This window comes from Phocoena sinus, chromosome 17 (assembly GCF_008692025.1).
Source record: "Phocoena sinus isolate mPhoSin1 chromosome 17, mPhoSin1.pri, whole genome shotgun sequence".
Lineage (NCBI taxonomy): Eukaryota > Metazoa > Chordata > Mammalia > Artiodactyla > Phocoenidae > Phocoena > Phocoena sinus.
Window position 1 is genome coordinate 45,030,002 of NC_045779.1, and position 24,408 is coordinate 45,054,409.

The following is a 24,408-nucleotide window of genomic DNA, read 5'->3' on the forward strand; positions in this document are numbered from 1 at the left end:
TTATTTATTTTTATTTTTGGCTGCATTGGGTCTTTGTTGCGTGCGGGCTTTCTCTAGTTGCGACGAGCAGGGGCTACTCTTCGTTGTGGTGTGTGGGCTTCTCGTTGCAGTGGCTTCTCTTGTTGTGGAGCATGGTCTCTAGGTGCGTGGGCTCAGTAGTTGTGGCTCGCAGGCTCTAGAGCGCAGGCTCAGTAGTTGTGGCACATGGGCTTAGTTGCTCTGTGACATGAGATCTTCCCGGACCGGGGCTCAAACCCGTGTCCCCTGCATTGGCAGGTGGATCCTTAACCACTGTGCCATCAGGGAAGTCCCTCTAGCTAATTCATGAAGGTAGCTACACTAAACATCAAACTTTCAATGTGGATGAAAAAGCCTTGTATTGCACGAAGATGTCACCAGAACTTTCATAGCTAGAAAGAAGTCAACGCCTGGCTTCAAAGCCTGACTCTCTTAATAGAGGCTAATGCAGCTGGTGACTTGAAGTTGAAGCCAGTGCTCATCTACCATTCTGAAAATCCTAGGGCCCTATGCTAAATCTCTGACTGTGCTCGACAAATGGATCAACAAAGCCTATATGACAGCATATGTGTTTATAGCATGGTTGATTGAATGTTTAAGCTACTGTTGAGACTTACTGCTCAGAAAAAAAAAGATTCATTTCAAAATATTGATGCTCACTGAAAATGCACCTGGTTAACCAAGAGCTCTGATGGAGATGTACAATGAGATGAATGTTGTTTCATGCCTGCTAACACAACATCCATTCTGCAGCCCATGGATCAAGGAGTCATTTCAACTTTCAGGTCTTACTATTTAAGAAGTACATTTCATAAGGCTATAGCTGCCACAGACAATGATTCCTCTGATGAATCTGGACAAAGTAAACTGAAAACCTTCTGGAAAGGATTCATCATTCTAGATGCCATTAAGAACATTCATGATGAGGTGACTCATGGAAAGAGGTCAAAATATTAAGGTTATCAGGAGTTGGGAAGAAGTTGCTTTCAATCCCCACGAATGACTTTGAGGGGCTCGGGATTTCACTGGAGGAAGTAACTGCAGATGTGGTAGAAATAGCTAGAGAACTAGAAATAGAAGTAGAGCCTGAAGATGTGACTGAATTGCTGCAATCTGATGATAAAACTTTCATGAATGCTGAGTTGACCAAAGAAAGTGGTTTCTTGAGATGGAATCTACTCCTGGTGAAGATCCTGTGAAGACTGTTAAAATGAGAGAGAGAAGTACATTCTCATGATGGGTGTGGCAGGGTTTCGTAGTCACTTACAACTATTTTGCCAAAAGAATTAAAACAATTGGGTAACAGAGGTAATTTCATGGTCGATTATTTAAAATGGTCCAGGGAGGACCTTATCCTTCATAAACTAACCAATCAATGTAGCAGTAGGTAGCCAATCAGGGGATACTAAGTGATGCAATCAAACTTGAGTTATTAGATATTGGAGAGGAAGAAAGGAATCTTGGCCACCATTGACCAAAAAGAGGAAAGGGTTGCCCACAAATTCTTGTTTTGTTTGCACAAACAAACCTGGGACAGTTTGGTAAAAGCTTTTGGATAGTTTTGGAAATGGCTTCCCATTAAAGATGGCAGATTGACCCATATTTGTTTATGTTCACTGTCTTCTGAAAAGCACACTAAAGGAACGTAAAAGGATAAATCCACAGGGACAAAGAGGATGGAGGTGGGGTCATCTGCAATGGATATATTTCAACACAATTCTGGAAGATGGTCTGGATGGAAGAGTGGAAACTGTTTGTTTGTTTTATAAATTTATTTATTTATTTTTGGCTGGGTTGGGTCTTCGTTGCTGCGCACAGGCTTTCTCTAGTTGAGGTGAGCGGGGTCTACTCTTCGTTGCGGTGCACGGGCTTCTCATTGTGGTGGCTGCTCTTGTTGCAGAGCACAGGCTCTAGGTACGCAGCCTTCAGTACTTCTGGCACGTGGGCTTCAGTAGTTGTGGCTCGTGGGCTCTAGAGCGCAGGCTCAGTAGTTGTGGCGCACGGGCTTAGTTGCTCCACGGCATGTGGGATCTTCCCGGACCAGGGATGGAACCCGTGTCCCCTGCATTGGCAGGCGGATTCTTAACCACTGTGCCACCAGGGAAGCCCTGGAAACTGGTTTAACGGAACATCGGAAGCTACTCTAATGTCATCCTAGAGGTCAGTACAGAAACAGCTCAGGAGATTATTCTATAAAACACCAGACAGGCCTGGGTCTTGGACATGCCAGAGATCATGAGAGAGAGAGATGCTGATGAGATGTCTCAGGATCCCAGAAGTGAGGGAGAGGTGAGAGGCCAAGAGCTGAGTGAATGTGGGTATTTGGAGTTGTTAGATCCTCAGCTCAGGTCCCCTGTGCCATTTCTTGGAGCCAGGTGATTACAACTCCAGCAGGAAAAACAGGAGAGAGGCTTGTGCATCAGGCAGAAAGAAGGGCAGGAGTAAGGCACCTACAGGAAAGAAAGAATGGTAAACTGCATACCGAGTTGAGAATACTGGCAGCCTGGTGAGTTTTCCCTCAGGCAAGAGATAGCAGATACTTCTCTTGAGACACTGAAGAGCCCAGAAGAAAAGACCTCTAGTTTCTGATATTTAGGGGATCTTCCTAAGGAAAGGTGAACTTTTTATCTGATCACCACACAGCGAGCCCACCAGTGAGGAAGCACACTCCCTCCCACCCCTATGTGTGGTTTCCAGTGGGGTTTTATGACCTCATTCTTAAGTAAGAAGGGAGAGTCAAAGGTTTGCAAACATTTGATGAGAGCCTCCAGCATGATGAAATTTCAGAATATTAGGTAACCAAGGCACATAATCATGAAATTTCAGAATATTAGAGATAAAGAGATTATTCTATAAGTTTTTAGAAAGAAAAATTCCAGATCACAAAGGAATGGGAATCAAGATGGCATCCGAATTCTCAATGGCAACATTGGATGCTAGAAGATAAAAGAGCAATTTTTATGAACTTATGAACGAAACATTTCAACTTAGAATTCTACACTTGGTCAAACTCTTTAAAAAGTAAGAGTTGAATAAAGACATTTAAAATTTTACCTTCTGTACCCATTCTTGGGCTATTACTGGAACATATGCCATGGAAAATGAAGCAGCAAACCAAGAAAAAAGGCACAGGGCAGAGAAATGTGGTTCTTACTCTGGAGATGTCCCAGGATGACAACGGAGTAGCAGGTCCAGAGAGGAACTTATCTCCATTGGAAGAGAAGGACAGTGGACTTTGGAGGGGGTGGGGGGGTGGGGAATGGGATCGATTGATCATTTGGAAAATAAATGTGACAGTTATTTGATAGACATGTTGTAGAAAAAATATCAGGTTGGAAAACATCACAAACTGAGTAAACAGATAAAAGGTTTTTATAAGAAAGAAAACAACCATAGTTGCTCTATTGTGACTAGTATTTGCACAGTCACTGACTGCTTGCTATCCCTAAACTGTGAAAGAGATATATTGGCTGAATGGTGGAAGATGAAACTAGATGGGGCTTGATAGAGTTAAGTCCTTATCTAAGGCAACAGGTGGACAAAACACACCATCTAAATTGATAAACCAAGGGATAGCTGTGTAAATTATTTAGAAATAGGAAGGTAATGACAGAATAGATGGCTAAAAGTGGAATTTGGTAGCCTCTAGACAGGAGGTTAAGAAGGCAAATGAGAGGTGGGTACTGCATTATCTTAAAGTATCATGTTATCTTTAAAAAGTAAGCGTGTGTGCTTATACTGTCTTTAAAAAGTAAGAAAAATTTTTGAAATTCATTTGTTGAGAATGAAACACAGAACATCCAAACCTTGTCTCATAATGTAATTTTCAGGAAATACATGATCCATGCAGGTTAAAATAGAAGTTGTTTCATCTCTGTCAATGTAGTATTAATTCGAAATAAATCATGATAAGCTTTCCATGCCCTCTTTATTTCTACAATTCATATGCATGGGCTAGATTACTGTCGGAACTTCCACAGATACTCGTTGGAAGTAGTGGTTATAAATTACACGTTTGCAAATTCGTTGTTCCCAACCAGGAGAAACAAAACTGCAAAAAAGTCAGTTTCATTCTGAATTGTTTCCGTAGCAACCATATTAAGCTGGAAGGATAAATTTCCTTTGTAATCGCTGCTTCTATTGAATTACAATGTAAATGTTGATGCTTGCCTGGAAACGTCAAATGACAACATGTTTATGGGAGGGATTCAGTGGTTTGCAGCTCTGGAATCCCAGGCTGCAGAGTTAAGATGGAAGTGGTGTCTGAGCCATATTAGGGTCTGTTCAACCAAATTTCTTCACCCCAGCAAAACCATGCCACTCCCTATCCGTCTAGGTCATGAAAGGATGCTCACCTATTTGTAAATCTAGTAATCTACCGTATCTGTTACACATCGGGACACGAAAAGTGTTTGTTGTGGATAAGTATGTTAAAAATGCAATTACGTAACAGACTCGGCGATCTTTGTGTTTTTCTCCCCCTCTGAGCACAACGTACACTTCAGTCCCGTACTCTTCCGACACTGTCAAACCGTCTTCTTAATGTGGGTATTAAAAGCCTTGTGGTGGTGCGGTTGCGTTTGATTCCGGTTGGCTCGGGATCCCCGAGTTCAGCTCTCCTTAGTCCTTCCGTTTGACCCACAATCCCTAGTGGTTGCAGGTGTTGCTTTTTTTCCTGTTAACTTCTCTCCCTCAATTCTCCCCCACCCCCCGCCAAACCCCCCACCCCCCTTCCCAGGCCGGCCTCCGGGAAGAAGGGGAACGTAGCATGAAGTCTACTCGAAGCACTGACCCTCGGCTCCCACGGGCTGCCGCAGAGCTGCAAGCGTGCCGCCGCTGCTCTCAGGTAAACTTCGGAGTGAGTTACCTGCACTTGGAGAAGGGCCTTACCTGAGCGCGCCTCTGCCAATGGCAGCTCACCTGAGGGAGCCCCGCAGCCAATCACCGCGCAGCTCGTCCCTCGGGCTTGTACCCTTTAGTGAAAGAATTCAGCTCCTTGCGAGAAAGTTACCTGTGGCCGCCCAAGTCCGCCACTTTGTGCTCTGTGGCTGCCCACTGCCACGATCCGGGAGGACTCCGCGCCGCCCGGCCGCCTCCGAGCTCGGGCCCCATGTGAGGGGGCCCCCCCTTATCCCACCTTTCCGGCTAGGTGAGGGCGCGAGCGGGCGAGCGAGCGAGAGTGGTGAGGGGGGACGGAAAAGCAGAATTACCTGTAGCTCTTGTTCTGCCATCTCGGGCTCTCACACACCTTCACCTGCACAGACTTGAAAGTCCAGTTTCACCAGAGGCTGAGGCTCCAGGAAAAGGGGAGCGAGTTCATTGGATCAAACATGTCACAAGAGTCGGACAAGTAAGTGGATCACACGCGCCGGCTGCTGCTACTACCACTTTGGGCTGATGGCAACTGGTTTGTTATGTTTTTTGGTTTTTGGTTTTTTTTTTTTTAGGTTGCTATTGTTGGTTTTTTTTTTTTCTTCTTTCTTTTTTCTTTTTCTTTTTGGTGTATCCAAACTTTTCCAGATTATGTTTCTACCCTGGTTAAGGGGAGACACCCTGCAAGAATATGAATGTTTAATACCCCCTTTGGGCCTTGATACTAAAAGTAGGTTTTCCTCTTTCCTTCCTCCCTTACGAATGATCTCAGCCCCGGTCTCCCAGGACGAATCCTTGTATATTGGCAGAGGTTTTGGTAGAAGAGGGCGGGAGGCCTGTTATTCCCCCTCTCTTTTAGTTGTTCCCACCGCTTCAGGCTCCTAGGGCCATTTGGAAATTCAGCTGAGTTCCTTCGATTTGCCCAAAGGGCCTGCTGGAAAAAGCGGGTCTTGGCGGCTTTTGTGCGAGCGCAACAAAGAGCCTTTATCCTGCAGCAGAAACGGCCATCTTCCCGCACTGGGCCGGATGGTGTGCGTGTGCGCGTCCGCGTGTGCGCCCCCGACGGGAGGCGAGGCGCCGAGCGGCCCGGGTCTCGGGGGCAGCGGGGGCCGCCCCCACCCCCGTGCCCCCGCCCGCCCCCGAATGGCTTGGCCACCTTACGCAGGTGCGGGAGGACTGGGCCTTTCGGGAACGAAGGGGATTGATTTGAGGCCCGAGTTTGCGCCACGGTAAGGCGCTAAGGGGCGCCTGCAACTTCTCGAGTCAGCCCCGCCCGGACAGCCTCCGCGGCCCCGCGACCTCTCCGCCCTCCGAGGCCCGGCCGGTCCAGGCGCCCCGCTCCGGAGGCCGCCACCTCGGGCGTGGCTAGCGGGACGGAGCGAGTGCGCCGGGGCCTCCCTAGGCGACTCTCGCCTGAAAAGGCGGGGAGCCCGGCTTCCCGCGCCTCCTAAGGCCAGCCGGGGGGCGCGTCCGCCCCGTCCGGGACGGGAACTCTAGACGCGCCGGGGCTCGGCAGCCTGAGCCGCGGGGCGCAGGGCCCGGGTCCCGTCTCGTCCAGGGGGCCTCCCAGCAGGCCTGGCCCCCGCCTCCCGGCCGGCTTTGTGCTGCCGGGAGGAGGTGGGGCGGAGGGCGGGAGCGAGCGGGAGCCGGAGGTGGGTCCCGCGGCCCTGCCCGGGATTCGGTGGCGACGCTGCCTTCCCCCTCCTGGCGGGCGCGTCCTATCGGGAGTGCGTGGAGGCCGCCTTTCCGCTTTTCCTGGTCGCTTTACCCCGGCGTGTGCGGCCACCCCAAGGAGACCTTCCACAGGGTGTTTCCGTGGGGGGAGGGTCGTAGGCCGCGGGCTGCCGGCGCCTTTCCTGGAGAAGTGGCCTGGGACCCGTCCCAAATCGAGGGACCCTGAGGGGGGCAGCAGGAATGCCCTGTGGACCTGCCCAGGGATGGAGGGGACCATCCTCAAAGTTAAGCCCCGGGTAGGGTTGGTGTAGCTAACGTCACAGGCTATCATACTTAAGAAAAACTACCAGATATTAGTACCACTTTACCCACTAATGAAAAATTAAGTGCGAGCTACACACCGGAGGGGAGGACCTAGTTACAGTACAAACACGGGCCGAGGTCGGGAGCAGGGGTGGGACTGGGAAAGTGTGGGTTTGAGTGTACCCCCGCGCCCACCCCCAATTCTCTCCGTAACCTTTAAGAACTCACTCCTCGAGTTTGAAAACTTCAGTAGCCAAAAGCCGAGATGGCAGCACGGTGTTTTTGGTTTGTTTTGATCTTCGTGTCAAAAATGGTTGCAAATCTAGTGACTATTGGATAAGTCTTACTGTAATTCCTTATTTAACACGATTAACCTTCGGTTGCACCACTTCGTTTTGTGATACAACGGGACTCAAATGAATTTAGGATGAAAACAGGTTGGCTTTTAACCGATTGTACTTAGCACCAATGAAGATAATTTATTTAGTATTGAAAATAAGTTCTAATATAGTCGATATTGTGTTAACTTTGGTGACGGATTGTAACTAGATTTATTGTGCGAATCGTTTCGTGACCCATATAGACATCAAATCACTATGTTGTACACTTGAAAATATTTGAATGTGAATTATACTTCAATTAAAAATAAATTTAAAGAAAGAAAATAAGCAATAAAACTAGCAATCTAGTTCACTGCGATACATTGCCTAATTTTTATGGGTGATAACTATCTAGGGTTATGTATACTTACATTTAATGAAAGTAACTTTTATCTAGTGATGGTTTCCAAGACTTCATTTAGTTTCCTGGGAAAAGTAATACTAACAATACCTCAAAGAGACTGTTGAACCCCATTTACGTCTCTTTGCCAAGACTATGGAGAAATGCTTGAAATTAATAAATGATTTTTGGATCAATTTTGCAGATTCTAGCCTAGTTCTTTAATGGCTGGCTGGCAGGGGTGGGCCCAGGTTTTGTAAGCTTGAAGCTTATGCAATTGTGTTAGGTGGAGTAGGGGTGAGGGCTCCAAAAAAAAAAAAAAACCCATGTAAGCCTGTTTCTGGAGCTTCCTGCCAGAGCAAAGGGGAGTCCTGGAGCTTGAACTTTATCAACTTTTCGGTAAATCCCTGTAGGAGGCTTGTCTGTATTTTCTGGAACTAACCTAAAGGAATACACAAAGGACTTTTTTTTCTATAAACCCATCAAAGTATAGGTAAGCTTTTGGATAGCATACGAAGATAATTCCAGTTAGCAAGTCTGGACTGAAGTAGCATCATCTTTTTTATAGTCGTGAAGTTTTCAGATTGACACGATCTGCTTTTTATGTTCTGCAATGTTGATGCTATCGCTATTTAAAACAAAGTATTTTTAGGACAGTTTGTCTTTGTACATATTTAGAATTTTTCTACTCCCCCTTTCTAACATTTTATGGAGATTTATGATCTTTGTCAACAAGTATGTGTATTCTAGCCGCCCAATGATAGATTTAGAAACTCTTATTTTATTGCCAAAATATTCAGAATATATATATATGATTTATTTGAAACAGGTGTTTTTCATTACCTATATGTGTTTTCTGATTACCTACCATTTGCAACACATTCAGATAGGTATCATAGGAGAATAAAAAGACGTATAAAGTGGGCCATGTCCTCAAGGGACTTACACTCTAGTGGAAGATGAAACAGGAACAGATATTACATAAATCCCCCTTCTCCCTACCCACCCCGCTTTTGCCTTAGGACGATTACCTTTAGTCATTCTGTGTGTTTTGTCTTAAGGAGTCCAGCCATTATTCTAGAAAGGAAAATGTCCGAAGTTATAAATACCTCATGTGGGTAGCGTTTCAAGTAATGGGATGAAATATTTTAATTAATCTTTCTACTCTTTAGTTTTATAAATGGATATGTTTCCATTTAGCTATATAATTTATTTTTTCTTTTCTTTTTGTTTTTTGTTTTTGGCCACACCACGCCGACCAGGGGTTGAACCCGGGCCACGGCAGTGAAAGCATGGAATCCTAACCATTGGACCACCAGGGAGTTCCCTATATTATCTTTTAATATCACCAATACTGAGTTAATCATATCTTCCTCGAAGCAATAAAAATACCCACTCATTTGTTCAACAAATATATCTTGAGTGCCACTATATACTGAGCGTTGATCCTGGCACTGAGATTCATTAGCAGATAGGACAAACTGCCAGCCATTGTGGTGCTACCATTGTAGTTCCAGGAAACAGTGAATCAATAAAGAAGGAAATACATAGCAAGTTAGATGATGATAAATGCTAAAAAGGGAAGCAAAGCAGGCTAAAGGGATTGAGAATAACGGGGAATTATTTTATATAAGGTGCTCAGGGATGGCCTCTCTGATGAGATGACCTTTGAGCAGAAACCTGAAGTGAGATCAAGCACTGAAGATACTAGGGATACGAGTGTTACAGGCAGATGGATGAGCAAGTGCAAAGACCCTGAGGTGGGAGAGTACTTAGCATATTCTAGGATCAGAAAGGAGCCCAGTGTGGGTGAATCAGAGACTTAGAGAGACAGTGGTCCCATTAAGTAAACTAAGATAATCAGTTCTCTACTTAATAGTCCAGACACTTGTACACTCAAAACCAGACAACACTATACTTATGAATACAGAATCAGCTAATAGTGTCAGTCTTGTATCTTTCCCCAGGTATCACCAGCTTAATGGCTAAAGTCCAGTGTTCTCTTCCCTACAATGGATTAAATCTTGCATGCTCCTTAATTTAGAGATGAAAAAAATGCACACATACTGGATGACCCCTGGGAATTAGAACTGAAGAAGAGGGACCAACATGGTGTTTGCTCTGACACTCATTCCTGTCTAAACCTCTTAATTTAACCTGCCACCCTTCCTGTCTATCTCAACCCTAAATTAGCCTCCAGTTCGCCCTTTCTTTCTCTCATCCGCATTCAATTTCTGCAAACTTGTATCCATCAGAAGACAGACTGGGCCACTGTGTTTGGAAGTGAGACACTGCAAACAGTGTGTTTTGGTTAGTTTTGCATCTTCAGTGAAATAAACTAATATACAGGCAAAGTTAACTTACCTGAAAAATAAGAAAATGCTAGACAACAATATAGAAGTCTGGATTGATTGAAAAAAAAAAGGTTGAAGATAATTATGTATGTGCTTAGTAATAGGAATGTCCATAGGCATTCTTTAAATCACTGCAACACAAACTCATCTGATTACAAAAATATATCACCTGAGGCACTTGGTAAAACTACACTCCCTGTGCCCCACCCCAGAGTTATGGAATCAGATTCTTCAGAGAGGGGCCAGGGCATCTGCATTGGGTTATTTAGCAAAATAATGCTTTAAGTGAGTACTTTACATAATAAATTCAATTTATATATCCCTTCTCAGGTGTATATCCAGCATATAAGTGAAATGAAACCTGTAGGCTTTATGTTCATTATGCTACTTTTGGATGAGCAGCTTCTGATATCTTAACTAGGGTCTAAGAGTTCTTAGGCCTTCTCTCAATGTTGTTTACTTTTATTGTGTTGCTGAACTGTCCCTTCTGGAAGAGTGGGATCCTTTTGACAAGTCATATTTCCAGAGCTGCTAAACACCTGATTTGGAGTGATGTCACCCATGTGGCCTTCTGCCAGGCCCAGAGTTAAAAGGTCAAACTCAGATTTTAGGCTGGATCCCACTCACTAGGGAGCTGGGTTGGAGTTAGAAGGCCAACCTTGTCCTTCCATAGTTTTACATTAGAAGATAAAACTAGTGTTCATTTTTCTGGGCACAGTTATTTCATTGAATTTAGATTCTATTTTGTAGCACAAAGTCAAAGATAACGAGTTCTGATCTGTACAATCTGATGCTGGTCCTTGGTGAAATATTTAATGGGATGATGGTTGCAGTTTCATCTCTAGGGCTAATGGTAGCTTTAAGTATTACCCTAATAAGATGGTACTAGGCTTTCTGTTGATCTGTAATTAGGTCCTGTTTTAAACCAACCGCAGAGACTAGGCCACCCAAATGGACCCAGTGCCATCTGATTTAAGGAGGATTAAAAGTAAGTGCTGGAGCAGTGACGAAGAGCTGTATCTAGCAATTTCTACTATACTCTGCAAAGTCAAACAGAGAATTTATACATATAGTCAAGTAAGTCAAACATACATAACATTTATACAACACTACCACCCAAGAACCCCAAGAAGTATTTGTTTGAAATCTATAGATAATTTAAACAAGATTATTATTTTGATGTTTGGTTATTGAATCTAGTTTTCTTTTAAAGACTTAGGTAACTCAAGCAAATGCTTTGGTTCCTCTCTGTGACTTTGATACAACCAGGCATACGTTTCAGGTCAAAAGATAAACAATTTGGTTAAATTGTATTTTTCCTCTTATTTTGTCCTTAGTCTGAAGCAACATTTTTTCCCCCTCTTTCCCTCCCTCCCTCCCTCCCTCCCTTCTTTTCCTCCTTGGTCTGTCTCCTGATGCCACTTTGCTGATTTTTTTCCCTCCCATATTACTTGATAGGAATTGACACATGCACCTCTTCCATGCAGTGATATAAATATGAATCTGATTTTAGGTGTTCTTTTAGCCAGTGAACTTTGCTGTGTTCTCTTAGCATTTATAGCAACAGCAACCCGTTCTTGTCACCTGAGCCAAGAGTTAAGATGATGGCAGCAAGTGATGGCACCTTATCTAATTCAAGTCAACTGAGCTTAACCTTGGAAAATGTTTACTTTTAAGTTCTTCTTAGTATAAGGCAAGCCTTGTCCTAAATTAGAGTCCTCACTCATGATCCCTGATACTCATTTCGGGGTGCAGGCACTCTCTTCCTTTTCAAAAGGTATTCAAGGATTCCTGCTCAATTATAAAAAGTGAGGTCTAGGCTGAAACAGGGTAGTGATTGGTTTGGCAAACTTGTCCAGGAAAAATTCCTTAGCGAGCCGCAACAGGCTGAATAGGAATTTCTGCTTTGGCCCAGGAGGATGGGTGGGTTGCTTAGTAACAGCAACATATACCTGGAAGTCCCTCAGACAGCTTCACAGGTCTTCAACCGGAAGCCTCCAAAATCCAGATTCACTCTACCCTCCACCTGCCCTGCATATTTCCATCCATTAGAGAGGTCCTGGCTCCTCGCTTCCATTTTATTTATCCACCTATCCATCCATCCATCCATCTATCCATCCATCCTCCATCACCAGAAAATTACATTTTATGCTGTAAGTCTTTCAATGGTCTGCGGTAGAAAGGACTGGGCTATAATGGGGTAAGTGGGGTAGAAGCAAGGAAGTACTTCTTTAGGGATCTACCCCCAACTTCCACCCCCATTTATACTGGGAAGGGAATTAAGTGTTTTAGCTTGATGTGTTCTGGTGAGTAGCAGGATTAAAGCAATACTATTTTTTAAAACAGCACATTTTGATTTGCTATATAAAATGCCCACCAAGCACACATTTTTAGAGCTCTGTGGAAAGTACTTAAAAAGCTGATACATTTCAGGGGATTTCGATGTACATTTTGAGAATCTGTCCGGGTTATGGAGATTGACCGAGCATTTGAATGGGCCTTCAGTGGAAAGCAGTCGCTGCCTGTGGCGACGAACAGCCTTATTTTACTTTGTAATGAACAGGGCAATGAACTTTGTGGGGAGCATTTTTAAAGTGATCTGACTTCACATTCACTCCCAAGGAAATGCTTCCTTTACAAGTGTGAATGCAGACAACCCCCCAGAGCAGAAAGGGAAGCAAGACGCGCCTGTTGCTTCTTTTTATTTTGGCGCCAGCCTTTCGTCCAAATGCTGAATGTGCACGTGTAACAAACACCCCAGGGCCAGAGTCTCTTTTCTAAGGCTTCTGAATTTAGATCGGGGTTTCAGAAAACGGGGAAAGGTTGAAGTGAAGGGGACAAGAATGGAGAAAAGAGAGGAATTAAAAAGGAGCAGGGAGAAACTATGCTTTAGCCACCTTTGAGTTGCCAGCCTTTTCTCAGTAGCATGAGATTTGCCATGCTCTGGCTGCAGAGCTGGGCTCTAAGAGAGGATGACGTGTGCTGTTTATCCTCCTGGCGGATTGATTCTGATTTTAACTTGATGCCTTGAATCCTAGATCTAGGACGAGCCTTACAGATCGTACAGAGTCTGGGAGTAACCAAGAGTAGGATTTGGAGCTAAAAGTTTGATTTGAGGAAAAAAGTGCCTTACATTCTTTCTTGTGTGTTGCATACTGGCGTTGTATGAATTGAAAATCTGAGGTTTTGGTTAATTAAAAAAATATACTCCGTTTTTTTGGTAGGGAGATTGAGAACAGGGGAGGCATTGCCTATTTGCTTCTTGAGATATGAACGTGAGTATATGAAACACGTGGTTAAGGTTCCGACAGCATTTCTGTGAGTTAAGATTGCCTTTCCTTCCCACACTCACCCCAAATCATTGGTTTTAGTTCTCAGTTCAGTGAGCCTCAGAAAATAACTGCTTTCTGTACTTCTTGGATCTAACTTTTCAAAGCAGCAAGGAACAAAGGTAGCTTTTGCCTCTTCCCTGTATTGCCAATAAGATAATTAACATAAGATCAGAGGGTTTGTCTTTCATTATTTTTCACCTGTAAAATGAAGTCGAACTAAATGATCTCTGAGGATAATCACCTGCTCCAACATTCTGTGAGTCTCATTTTCTCCCTTGCAGTGGGGTCTGGGCTGGTGGCGGCTCACAGAATGGTGATGTTAACAAGATAGGAGACTACGGGGCACAGTGGGACCTGCTTCTGCTCCCAGGCCCCCCTCAAATCATTTTATTTTAGCAAAATAAAAGGTGGTTTAAGATGACAAAGAAACAGACTTCTGGCCGGCGAGAGGAATTCAGAGGGCCACACGGAATTCAGCATCTAAGCGGTAAGATCAATGGTTTACTTAGTGGACCCCCTCACTGCCTCACTGGGCTGGTAGATAAAGGTACAAGAAAATCAGATAAAAAGGGCTGGCAGCTACTCTGAGAACCCCCTTCCAGAACAGCACCCAGGAAGTGGTTTACTCTGCGCAGGCTCGTAGAGTGAAGGAGAGGCAGTATTGGAATGGACGGAACATTGTATAAAATTTAGTAAAATGAAAACAGCAACAAATGGGCCTTCTCCTCTTGCCTTTTGCTGCCCTTTCCTCCCCCTTTTCCTCCTCCCTTCATCCTTCCCCTCCCATGCCCCACTTCCAGATTCCTCCTCCTCTTAATAAAACATAATTCAGGGACACCTACCGTCAACCAGTATTGCCAAGCCAATGGTTTAATAAGTGTTCAGAAAAGGTATTAAATAATATAAGAATTGCACCTGCAGTTTCACTTCGATTGTAAGACAATATACACAGGGAACCCTGCTCAATGTTATGTGGCAGCCTGGATGGGAAGGGAGTTTGGGGGAGAATGGATACACCTATATGTATGGCTGAGTCATTTTGCTGTGCACCTGAAACTCTCACAACATTGTTAATCGGCTGTGCTCCAATATAAAATAAAACGTTAAAAAAAAAGGACAATATATGATTTCACTCCAGGGCACACAAATGACTATTCATGTAGGTCAGGAATAAAATCTCCTTCTCTGGTATCCTATTGTGTTATAAGATTTAGAAGTCTCTGAAGTCCATTTTCTCTGAAGCCAGTGTTGGTACCAGGAAAAAATGGATCGAAGCCCCTGGAAGTTCTCAGGTGGAGGATTTTGATAGGTTAGAAGAGCCTTTAAGTACATTTATGCTTCCTGTGTAGACCACGGTTTTTAGCTGCTTCGGAATCGTGGCGGCTACTTTTAAAACTATGTCTATCTTACATAGTTTTGAAAACATTTTAAAAAAGGACAAACGTCTCAATAGAAATATGGTCCACAAACATGAGTAGACAGTTCACAAAAGCTACAAGTGATTAATAGACATATAAAATAATATTCAGTTTATTAATAATCCGAGAAATACAGATTACAGAAGAGGGAAGCTCAAGGTTTCCCTGTCAAATTGGCCAAGATTAACAAACCTGGGTTTGGGTAAAATACATTTCTAGGAGGATTATACATTCTTACAAACTTTCTGGAAGACAGTTTAGCAAAACTGGTTGAAATGGGCCTACCTTCTGACACCTGAATTCCAGTTTTAGGGCTTTATCTTAAGGAAGTAATCAAGGATATTAATTGTAGGAATATTTTTTAAAGTGAAAAATCAGGAAAGCTCTAAGTGCCCAGATACAGAGGACTGGTTTAGTAAATCACAGTTCAGGGGTAAGCATTATATATCAGATTACGGAAAAATATTTAATGACAGGAAAAATGTTCATGGTGTATTATGTTTTCAGGCATAGAAAATAAATAATAAACTATGATAATAAAACCACAGTAGGTTAACAGTGGTTTGCTCTCTGCATGGAGAAATTATAGATGCTTTTGTCTCTTATTTGTTCTTCTCTGTATTCTAGTTTGCTGAAGTGAGCTTGTACTGTTCTTGTAATTAGAAAAATTTTAAGGTTATTTAAAAAAAATAGTCATTTGGCCATGGAGATATTTAAAAATAACACACACACAGCTGAAATAAAATGGGAAAGCCTGCTTGCTTGTTCCTGGTAGAATTCAGCTGTTCCCTCCCTGCTGATAGAGGCATGTCACTCAGCTCTTCACTGCTGGTATGCCACGTGTGTCTTCTGCACTATGCCTCACTCACCTGTACACTTTTGGGTTAGTGTCTCAACAACCCTGTCTCTTTGGATTTGACCAATTATCAAGTGCACCTATTTTTCAAAATAGTACACCCAGGTGTGGGAGTTTCCAGCCTTTGTATAACTTGCAGCTGGGGGCGTGGGGGGAGGGGGCGGGGGGGGGGAGCGGTGGTGGTGACTAAGCAGAAGAGAAACCTTTTCATCCACTCAGTAGGCTGCGTGGTCCTGCGCAGTTTACCTTGGAGAACATTCTCTGGAGGCGGGGCTGCCTTCCATGCCATCTCTGACCTAACCTGAGTGGGTGCTCTTGGGAACGACTCGGTGGTAGGTCCAGTTGTATTTAATCTTTTTTCAGGAACAGGGAGAACGCGGAATATGACTTCCTTTAAAAACAAAAAGTAGTTGTAGGCACGGTTGAGTTTTTATTATTTTTTTTTAAACAATTTATTTTTTCCGTAACATAGACTTGCTTTTCCCTGGAGGGCCAAGCGTGTGAGTCATGTACCTGCTTCTACAAGCTGGTACATAGATCATGCCAGACGCGAGATGGAGTCTGTTAAGCTGTGTGAGATTGCATCACTGAATTTCCTGCAGGCGTCTTTAATGGAAGCTTTGTCACAAATGTGAAGTTATTTACTTATCAACCTATCCGAGGAGCATCCACCAGGGAACAGAAAGTACACGATGTGAACTTGGAGGGAGAACGTGGCCTCACAGAATCACTTAAGTTGCCAAAAATATGTCAGGGAAAAGACGGGGGAGGGGCGAGGTTTAAACAAAAAGGAAATGAACTTTGCTAATGTGAGCAAAACCAAAGCAACGTTAGGTTGTGGGAATCAACACAGAGTTTGTGATTATACTTTTTGGTTGTGGATTCAAAAGTGAAATTTGCAATTGTCCCCTTCTCTCCCATGCCTACCTGGCTTCCCCTCCCCCATACTTTCCTTCTCATTGTGCAGAAATTCATCAGATCTCAAATACTGCACCTTACATTTTCAAAAATCGTTATCGATTTTGGTCGTTCAAAGTCTAAATAAAGGTGCATATCCTTGTAGGGCTTGCGAGAAGGAGATTAGGAAGGGCTACAGTTTGTCTTTTTATCCTGTGTTTATCCAATTTCAGTAAATAGCCTGAAAGGTGTGGTTTGTATTCAGCCACGCAGGACCACAAATTTGCTTTTTGAATTTGCCCACAAATCTTGGGACACAGTTCATTTATCACTCCTAGTATCCTGAAGTTGAATCGGCTGGCGGTTGTACCTGTTTCTCTTCTCTTTTCCTCATTTAAAAGACGCACATCCTTTTTTTGGGTTCCTGATCCTAATTTACAATAAAATACCTATGTGGTCAATACCCAGCGCACATTTAATTACAAGTTGGGAGTTTTTCTCTTGCAACATAAACCTACGGTTGGCCAGGTGAACCAAATTGAACACGATATTCAGAGATTTTGTTGTTGTTGTGCCAGATATTCCTGGAATATGGAAGAAATTGAAAATGTTTTTATGAATCTGAGATTTTTATTGTATTTACTGTTTGATGGGTTATTTTATAAATCACAGTTTTGAAGCATTTCTGAATGACCTACCTCACTGTTTTCAATGCTATGGTGGAGGCCGACTTTTGTTGCAGTTATTTTATGGTGCAGTTTTGCACTTGCAGTGTGTTTTCTTTTTTAAGCACCGTTTCTTGGGGAGGCTTTTTTTTCTGATTATGCAGATACTATAAGGCCATGAGAAAAAACTGGAAACTAGAGAAAGGTATATAGAAGAGAAGCCACTCACAATTCCAGGGCCCTAACACTTCATATATTTTCTTACAGTTATGAATGTGGTTATAAAAGTGTACAAATTATAATCTCACGTTTTTACATCATTCATGCCATTCTGCATTTTCTACTTAATGCTTTATTATTGGCATTTTACTAGTCTCTTAAGTATACTTCTACATAGCATTTGAAGATGAAATCTACCACCTCCTATTTTTTATGTTCAGGTTGTTTTGCTTTTTCATTATTATAAATCATGCTTATATATAAATCTTTGTATCTCTGCTTATTACTTTAGAATAAGTTTTTGGAAGTATAAGAACAAAAGATAAATATTTGTAGGTTCTTGATTCATACTTTGAAAATGACTTCTAGATAGGTTGTAAAAATTTCTGTTTTCTCCCAACAGTGTTTGAGAGTGTCTTTCTCACATCTTGTCACCAGTCTATGAGATTTATAATTTTTTGGTCAATTTGAACAGCAAAAAAAGTGTATTTTTGTTTTAAATTGCAGTCTGATAATTAATGAGGTTAAACATTTTCTCAGATGTTTATTCGTCATTTAAGTTTCTTTTTTACCAAAGATCTTGTTTTTGCCTTGGCTACTACATACAGTTATTTTGTTGTGTCCTGGACGAAGGGGACCTTGGGGTTGAGATCGAGCTATGCTTCCCTCTGGCCTCTGCCCGGGGAAAAGGGCACCTTACAACATCTGTACAAATGTACCATATGGGTTAGAAGTAGTCTGTTCTTAATTTTCACTCTTTTTTTTTTTTGAATTGGGATGCTGATATTTTTATTATTGATTTGTGAGCGCTTTTTACACACCTAAAATTATTAACTGTCTCGTCAAAATTCTGGCTATAATTTCCTCAAGTTCTTGGTTACCATTTAGTTTCATGATTTAAAAATATTCAGAGCTTTAGATATTTTTTAAAAATTTTTTAAAATATAAATTTATTTATTTATTTTTGGCTGCACTGGGTCTTGTTGCTGTGCATGGGCTTTCTCGAGTTGTGGCGAGCGGGGGCTACTCTTCCTTGCGGTGCGCGGGCTTCTCATTGCGGTGGCTTCTCTTGTTGCGGAGCACGGGCTCTAGGCGCGTGGGCTTCAGTAGTTGTGGCACACGTGCTTAGTTCCGCGGTACGTGGGATCTTCCCAGGCCAGGGCTCGAACCCGTGTCCCCTGGATTGGCAGGCGGATTCTTAACCACTACACCACCAGGGAAGTCCCAGAGCTTTAGATTTTTTGGTGTCAAGTGTATTGTTCTTATGCGTGAGAGTACTTTCATTACTTTCAAATGTGGAAAGTTTGAGATCAACCTTTGTGGACTTAACTCATTAAAATTTTTTCCTTTATTTTAGCCTTATTTTTAAGGTTATTTAAAAGGCCCTTTAAAGATGATTAATTCATACTTAATTGTAAAAACATTAGAGAATACAGCTACTTTCAAAACTATCACTCAAAGTTACTAACAGTAACACTTGCTAACACTCTGACATCTATGTTTTTACTTTTTTCTATGCCTGTACATACAAATACACTATGTATACAGAGATGAGATAGTAATTTATATACTGTTTAGTAACTTATTTTTTAAGTTAATATTGATCATAGCTTTTCATGGTGGTAAATATTTTTAATAGCCCATAGTTTTACATTGAATCAAAATGTCCAGATTAATTTAACCAGTTCCCTATTGTACATTTAAATTTTTCATGATTTTTACTATTAAAGTCAATATTTGTATGACTTATAGCTAAATCTTTACACACTTCTTAGTTTTGTCCTTGATATACATTCCAATGAATAGACATCCCTGATCAAAAGCCATCCTCTTTTTAAAGATATTTGGTTCATATTTCCAAATTGCCATCCAAAAATCCTCTCCTCATTAACACTCCCATCAACACTGTATCTGAGGGAGGATTTCACCTTACTTCCTCGGCAATACATATTATCCTCTTTTTAAAAATTTTATTTTTACAATTTATATTTTATTCTATTTCATTTAAATTTTTTATTGGGGTATAGTTGTTTTACAATGTTGTGTTAGTTTCTACTGTACAGCAAAGTGAATCAGCCATATGTATACATATATCCCCTCTTTTTTGGATTTCCTTCCCAATTAGGTCTTCACAGAGCACTAAGTAGAGTTCCCTGTGCTATACAGCAGGTTCTCATTAGTCATCTGTTTTATACATATTAGTGTATATATGTCAATCCCCATCTCCCAATTCATCCCACCCCCCTTCCCCCTCTTGGTGTCCATACATTTGTTCTCTACTTCTGTGTCTCTATTTTTGCCTTGCAAACAGGTTCATCTGTACCATTTTTCTAGATTCCACATATATGTGTTAATATATGATGTTTGTTTTTCTCTTTCTGACTTACTTCACTTTGTATGACAGTCTCTAGGTCCATCCACGTCTCTACAAATGACCCAATCTTGTGCCTTTTTATGGCTGAGTAATGTTCCAACAATGTATCTGAGAGAGGATTTCACCTTCCTTCTCCAGCAATTCATATTATCCTCTTTTTTCTTAATTTATTTTTTTAAATTGAAGTATAGTTGATTTACAATGTTGTGTTAGTTTCAGGTGTGCAGCAAAGTGATTCAGTTTTATATATATTCATATATATACTTTTTTTCAGATTCTTTTCCCTTATAGGTTATTACAAAATATTGAGCATAGTTTCCTGGGCTATACAGTAGGTCCTTGTTCACTATCTATTTTATATATAGTAGTGTGTTTATGTTCTTTTTAGTCTTTGCCAATTTGTTAGGGTGAAATGGTAACTTGTTTTGAATTGCATTTCTTTCCATTTACTCAAATTGTATTTTCTCAGGAGAACTTTGTTTTGTTTTCTTAATGTATATATGTAGTATTTTGATATTTTAAAAGCTCTTCTTAGGGTTTTATAGAGAGTTCAGCATCAGTAAAATGAGTTTATCAGCAGAAGGCCCAGCCGTGGTCTCTTCTCTTGGTACAAGTCATTGTGTCTGAGAACGGTCTCTAATTCACAGCTCCCATCCCTTGCCAATGAAAGCAGTGCCCCAGGCCTTCACTCAGGCTCCTTAATCAAAGGCCATAAGTTCAGGGAACTTAGTCAAGGGTTAGGGAGCCCATGTCTCCAAGCTGACTGGTGATGACTAAGCTCAGCATGAATACGTTCAAACAACAAATGGTCACCGTACATACAAACCTCTTCCACTTCATGATTTATTGAGTGCCTACAGGCCAGGTACAGAGCCGGGCACCATGCCAGGCACGGAGACCACAAAGATTAGACAGACTACTAGTTTAAGGTCTGAGGACCTTAAACAATATAATTAGAAAAAAACACAATTTACTTTAAAAATGCACATTTACCTTTCATTCTTGAGGTAATTAGTTGTGGGAAAAGTGGAGGCAGGCAGGTCCAAAATCCTGTGAGTCTTCCAATTTTCTGCTTTATTTTGACTTGAAAAGATCTTCCACTATTTTTCATTTCTCAGGTTTGATTAGGCTTGCATCCATTTCCCCCCCCCCCTTTTTTTTTAATCTATTATTAGTGGTTAAGAAACAGTTTGGTTGTTTATCTAAACAGTCCGGCTATTTAAAGTGGAGTCACTTTTTAGAGGTAAATCTCCAGGGCTCTGTAATTAAACTTTTTATTCAAAACTTTTCTAGAGCTACGGGTGAAAACTTCTGTTTATGTTCTCTGTCATATGTATGTTGCTTGTAGTGTTAAAGATGACATCTGTGGGAACGGGGAATTTGTGGAAGTAATTTGGTACTCTTCTAAACTGAAGTATAACATTAAAACATCTAGGACAATTAGAAATTTATTTTAAAATCGTTGGTGACATTAGAGCCAGCTGTGCTAATCAGGAACTCATTATCTGGTCTGTGAATTATCCAGGCTGTTTTCTTCTATCTTCCTCTTATAGTTAACCTTTTAGACATACAATTTTTTTTCCTGTACATATCTAATAGAGAGGGCGTGAAAAGGAAAATTCAGCTTAATTAGTTTGGCTACTGATTAAAAGAAAAAAAAATCTAATTCCAGTAGAAGGTTGAACTCATTTTAAATACATTCTTTGATTATCTAGGATTTCATGTGATACGTGTTACACCTTCTAGTTTTTCAAATGTTCTTGAAGCTGTAAAACTAAGGATTGTTTGATTAGGAATTCTAGCATTTGCAAGCTATAAATAATGGCCTTCCTCCATGAAACCACTATGCCGATGAAGGGAAGTTTTTAAGTAATTGGTCATATTGCGTATTTTTCTCTTTTTTCCAACCTAACTTTACAACATAAATATTTGGCCATGATTTTATGATTTTTTTCTAAATATTTTAATAGGTGCAGAGCATTATGCGCTGTGGACTTACTGTCATCAACTTACACATAGGTTACATGTAGTTTGTTGCCATGGTTTTCACTATTATAAAATCATACTTTTATGAAATCTTCAGACATAAAATCTTTCAAGATTTTAGAGTATTTCCTAGAATGAGTTTCTACAAGTGGAATTTACTGGATTCAAATGAACAAATATTAAAAAAATTATTTCATTACACAAAAACTGTAAATAAATTTAGGGAGAAGAAAATAAATGCCCCTTTTATATTTCTTTATCTCCTACCATTTTCAACAGAATTTTGACAATTTGTTGGATAGCCTTATAGATGTGTTTCTAGGCATTATATCCCATATGAATGTGTATGTGTTTGAGAATCTACAACGTTTTCACAAGTAGATTATTTTATATATTGTTTTATGATTTTGACTGTTCTATGTCAGTGATGCCAAATCACCTTTTTGGTTGCACCCTGGTCTGCAGTGCGAACATACGAGTGACTAAAGGATAAATTCATAGAAGTGGAACTTCTGGGGCAAAGGTTTTGCATATTGAAATCTTAGATAGATTGTTCTCCAAAAATGCTACTTTAATTTATACACCAATCAATAATGTTAGAATATGCTCATTTCTGCCTACCCTCAATCAATGGATCTTATCAGTCTTCAAAGTTTTTGCTAACACAAAAAATTAGTCTCATAATTTACATTTCTTGAATTCTTTTCACATATTTAAAAGCCATTATATTTTTCCCCACTGTGGACTGTTAATGTTCTTTGCCTATTTTTCTATTTTGTTGTTGGCCTTTTAGAAAACAAGGTTTTATTGAGGTATGATTGACACACAAAGAATTGCATGTATTTAATAATGTGTCCAATCAAAGAGTTTGTACATGTGCAAACACCTGTGATACCATCACCACAATCAGTATAATAGACATATCCAGCACATCTCAGTTTCCTTGTGTCCCTTTGTGTGTGTGTGTGTGTGTGTGTGTGTGTGTGTGTGTGTGTTAAGAACATAACATGAGATTAAACCCATGTATAACAACTCCCCATTTTGCTCTCCCTGCAGTTGCTGGCAACCACTATTATATTCTCTCTTCTATGAATGAGTTTGACTACTTCAGATACCTCACAGAAGTGGAGTCATGCAGTATTTGTCTTTCTGAGTCTGGCTTTTTTTCACTTAGCATAATGTCCTCCAGGTTCATCCATGTTGTCGAAAATAGCAGGATTTCCTTCTTTTTTTAAGGCCGAATAATATTCCACATTTTGTATATACCACATTTCCTTTCTCTGTTCACCTGTCAGTAGACGCTGGGGCTGTTTCATATCTTGGGTGTTGTGAATAGTGCTGCAGTGGACATGGGAGTGCAGATATCTCTCCAGGATCCTGGTTTCACTTCTTTTGGATATATACCCAGAAGTGGAGTTGCTGGATCATGTGGTGCTCTTGGTCTTTCCTTGATGAATTTTAAGAGTTGTGTTTGTACTGAGAGATTAGCCTGTTGTCTACCAGTTTGTTGTCATTTGACTATGTTGTGTTTTTGCTCTGCAGAGGTTTTTAAAATTTAGGTAGCCAAATTCATCTGTTTTCTTAAATGGCTTCTAGATATTATGCCTTGCTTAGGAAGGATTTCTCTGTTCTAAAGTTACAAACAACCCCTATCCCAATACTGACTTCTCCTCAGTTTTATTCTATCATTCTATGACTTATCATTTCACATTTCCATTGAAAACTTTGATCCACCTAGAATTTATTTGATGAAGAAATGAGGTAGGATCCTTACTTAATTGTTTTTCTAGATAGCTCCCCTGTTTTGCCCATAGTGTTTATTGAATAATACTGTTCATACTATAATAATATTTCCCCCACTTGTTAAAAATTCAGCCTTTATCATGTATTAAATATCTGTGTGTATTTGGGGCTATTTCTTAGGTCTTTATTCCATTACAATAATCTACTTATTTATGCTTCAGAAGCAGCTAACTACCTATTTATTTATCCTTACAAAATGTTTTTTTTTTTTTTTTTTTGCGGTACGCAGGCCTCTCACTGTTGTGGCCTCTCCCGTTGCGGAGCACAGGCTCCGGACGCGCAGGCCCAGCGGCCATGGCTCACGGGCCCAGCCGCTCCGCGGCATGTGGGATCTTCCTGGACCGGGGCACAAAGCCGTGTCCCCTGCATCGGCAGGCGGACTCTCAACCACTGTGCCACCAGGGAAGCCCCAGAATGTTTTAATAATATCTGAAAGTGCTGTGCCATCTCATTACTCTTCTTTTAAAGAAACTTCCTGGTTATTTTTGCATTTTTTAAAATATAAACTCTAGAATCAGCTTCTGTAATTCTCAAGAAATCCTGATTTGAGGGTGGGGAGGAACGAGGGAATACATTAAATTTTATGGGTAACTTTGGTATAGAGTTGATATCATATTAATATTGTATCTTCCTATTTAAGAATAGAGTTCTATGTTTTGCTCTATTTAATCTTTGATATTCCTCAGTATCATTAAAACATTTTCTTCATATAGATCTTGCACTTTTATTGTTAAGTTTCTTGAAAACATTCGTTTACTCAAAAGTATTATCTTTTTGGTACTATTTTAAGTGGGGTCTTTTCTTTTTTTATATGTTTAGCTAGTTTTCTTATTAGAAAAGTTATTTTAAAATATTATTTTGTATTCAGCCACTTTACATTATTTCCTTTTTTTTTGGTAATAGTTGTTCAGCTGATT

The 24,408-nt window shown here is 41.0% G+C and overlaps 1 protein-coding gene across 2 annotated transcripts in view; it reads left to right on the top strand.

Annotated features, from left to right (window-relative positions):
• The first annotated feature begins 5,058 nt into the window (after positions 1-5,058).
• GRHL2 (grainyhead like transcription factor 2) overlaps positions 5,059-24,408 on the top strand; it is a 163,721-nt gene continuing 144,371 nt past the window's right edge. For both annotated transcript variants that reach the window (XM_032610589.1, XM_032610590.1), the window contains exon 1: positions 5,059-5,368. In XM_032610589.1, coding sequence (XP_032466480.1) covers positions 5,349-5,368 — 20 coding nt within the window. In that variant the 5' untranslated portion in view covers positions 5,059-5,348. The remainder of the gene's footprint in view (positions 5,369-24,408) is intronic.